The following is a 2644-nucleotide window of genomic DNA, read 5'->3' on the forward strand; positions in this document are numbered from 1 at the left end:
AATAACAAAAAAAAGTTAATTATACTTTAACGATAGACGTAGCACCGTCTTTAAAAGAATATATTATTACGAGTAATATTACGTACAATTATGAAATATGTAAATTTTGTACAATCGTTTTAAAAAAATATATAATTTATAATTAAAAAATTAACTTTCTTTTTCATATAAATCGTGAATTAATTTTTTTTTTTTTTTTTAAATTACATGACGCTTGGATGACTATAACTACAAATATCAATTCTATACCGCAATCATCGCATCCACGTGATTCATAAAGTATTTGAAATCTGGATCCTGCGAAATAAAAATCGTGTTGCATGGAAAGCGCGTCATATGACTTGCAGGTGGAACGTGATCAACGTCAACTCGGTCCAACACCCAACTCATTTAATACTGTGCTTCCTCCCATGTTAATACCCGACAACTTCGTACTGAGAGTCGACCCCGTACGTCCACAACGTGGCTTCCTAGTTCTAGCTCTTGCTTTGTGCCGTACAACCCCAACCTTTCTTCTACAAAATTCTGCCCCCCTCACTCCGTTGGTGCAAAATCTAGACCAATTTTCTCGCTTCCAACGCACCAATCTACTCATTATTCAGGAACCATGGCGGCAAGAATTTTCACCCTCTCACAAGTTGAACGACATAGATCAAAGAAAGATTGCTGGCTTGTCATCAATGGCAGAGTAAATCCCTCTCCCTCTCCCTCTCCCTCTCTCTCTCTCTCTCTCTCTCTCTCTCTCTCTGAGAACTGACTCGTTTTTCATCAGGTATTGAACGTGACAAAGTTTTTGAAGGAACACCCAGGAGGAGAGGAGGTGTTGATGGAGTCTGCAGGGAAGGACGCCTCCAAGGAGTTTGAGGATGTTGGACACAGCAAGGGAGCTCAAAGCTTGCTCCGAAAATACCAGGTGGGTGTTCTTCAAGGACACATATTCCAAGACGGAGACTCCGAGGAAGTTGCCTATGAGGAATCCGAGAACAAAGCTGAGATGACTGCTTTTGTGATCAAGCATGACCGACTGTCCAAGTTTCTGCGTCTCCTCCTCGAGTACTTCGTCCCTTTCTTGATTGGTGCCTCCTATTTCTGTTACAGATACTTCACCAGAGCACCCTAGATCGCCAATCAGATGATTCAGACATCTTCCTCTAATCACCTCTCTTGGTACTGAACTTTGTATTTTGGAGTTAAGGTTTTATAAATATTATGTTTACTTGTCAAAATAAAAAATAAAAAAGAAAGAAAAGAGATCATGATCTTCCTCTAATTAATTTAAATAATTTATTCGCCACTCATCATGTCTTAAATATGACATTTAGTAGTATGGATGAAAACATGTGTAAGTCATGCCCATTACTTGAAAAAATGTGAAGTCTCTACTGTTATAAAAATAATCTTTTGTCGTAAATTTCAAATTTATCTTCTTTTTTTAAATATGGTACATAAAGCTCGCACATTCTTAACATGCAAAGGCACTCAGAGTAGTGCTACAATCACAAAAATAATCTTAAAAAAGTAAATTCACAAATTGATATTGTTTTATATATTACATTAAATTTATTTTATAATAAAAATATATTTATAATTTAACGTATAATTGCATCATGCCACATAAATTGATAGATTTATTTTTATAAAATCTGTGGCTAAGGCATTTCTGGAAGTACGTTAGATGAATTTGAACATGGTATCCAAAGTCCACTTACACTGCAAAATAAGCAAATAGCCTTGCAATCCCACTACACTATATTTACAACTTATCAATAAACTAATATTTTATAAAAATTTAAACATATGGAATTAAAATTAAAACTAAAATATATATTTTAAAAAATATTATTTTATTAGAAGGTTGTAGAGCAATATTATTTTAAAAATGTAAAGCAGTAGTTGTTTTATCATTTCTCATAAAAACAAATATCTAGGTAGTGACTTGAGTCGATATGTACATGATCTATAGCCAGAAACAAATCTTCACATTTAGGGCTAAGCAGAAATCCAAAAATTCGATTCCAGCCCCGGTTCCGCTCCGACAAATCAAAGTCGAAGTCGGAGACAGAGTCGAAGGTGGAGATTTGCTGACTCTGACTCCAACTTCTCATTCTGACTCCAATTTCGACTTCGCTCCAATATTGTACATATTTTATAAAAATGTATGTGTTTTTCTATATGTTAATCATATAAATATAAATATAATAACATATAATAATAATGTATAAATACTAAAATACATAATAACATGTTATACTAATGGATAAACACTAATATATAAATAATAAATTTATAATAACATGTTGGTTAGCCCGGTTTGTGCGCATGTTTTTTTTTTTTTATTAGTTTTGTATAGAGTTGATTTGCTCTTTGGCTTGAGTTTTGGGATGTTTATACGGTTTTCTTCCGCCATAAGTAAGGGTTTTTAATAAATTGGGAGGAGGTCACTCGTGGACAGGTGACCTTCGTCTCTTTAGAAATATTTAGTACATGTGAGCATTATGCTATTTCAATATTACTACCATGTAACACTAAATTACTAATGTATAAACATGTGTAACATGTAATACAAATGTATAAATGCTATAATGCATAATAACATGTAACATTATAATACTAATGTATGATAACATGTAATACTAATATATAA

General features: G+C 33.2%; 1 protein-coding gene across 1 annotated transcript; it reads left to right on the forward strand.

The window, feature by feature from the left end:
• The first annotated feature begins 416 nt into the window (after positions 1-416).
• Positions 417-1411, forward strand: LOC122298488 (cytochrome b5-like). Its single transcript, XM_043108249.1, has 2 exons — positions 417-688; positions 773-1411. The coding sequence occupies exons 1-2, from the start codon at positions 608-610 to the stop codon at positions 1118-1120; spliced, it is 429 nt and encodes a 142-aa protein (XP_042964183.1). The 5' UTR covers positions 417-607; the 3' UTR covers positions 1121-1411.
• The last annotated feature ends 1233 nt before the right edge of the window (positions 1412-2644 follow it).

Source organism: Carya illinoinensis, chromosome 16, assembly GCF_018687715.1.
Source record: "Carya illinoinensis cultivar Pawnee chromosome 16, C.illinoinensisPawnee_v1, whole genome shotgun sequence".
Classification (NCBI taxonomy): domain Eukaryota; kingdom Viridiplantae; phylum Streptophyta; class Magnoliopsida; order Fagales; family Juglandaceae; genus Carya; species Carya illinoinensis.

Bases quoted from the DNA above. Each gene is read 5' to 3' on its own strand.
- LOC122298488 (XM_043108249.1), top strand. From the start codon at position 608: ATGGCGGCAAGAATTTTCACCCTCTCACAAGTTGAACGACATAGATCA. The intron at 689-772 runs GTAAATCCCTCT...GTTTTTCATCAG, and splicing joins GGCTTGTCATCAATGGCAGA to GTATTGAACGTGACAAAGTT.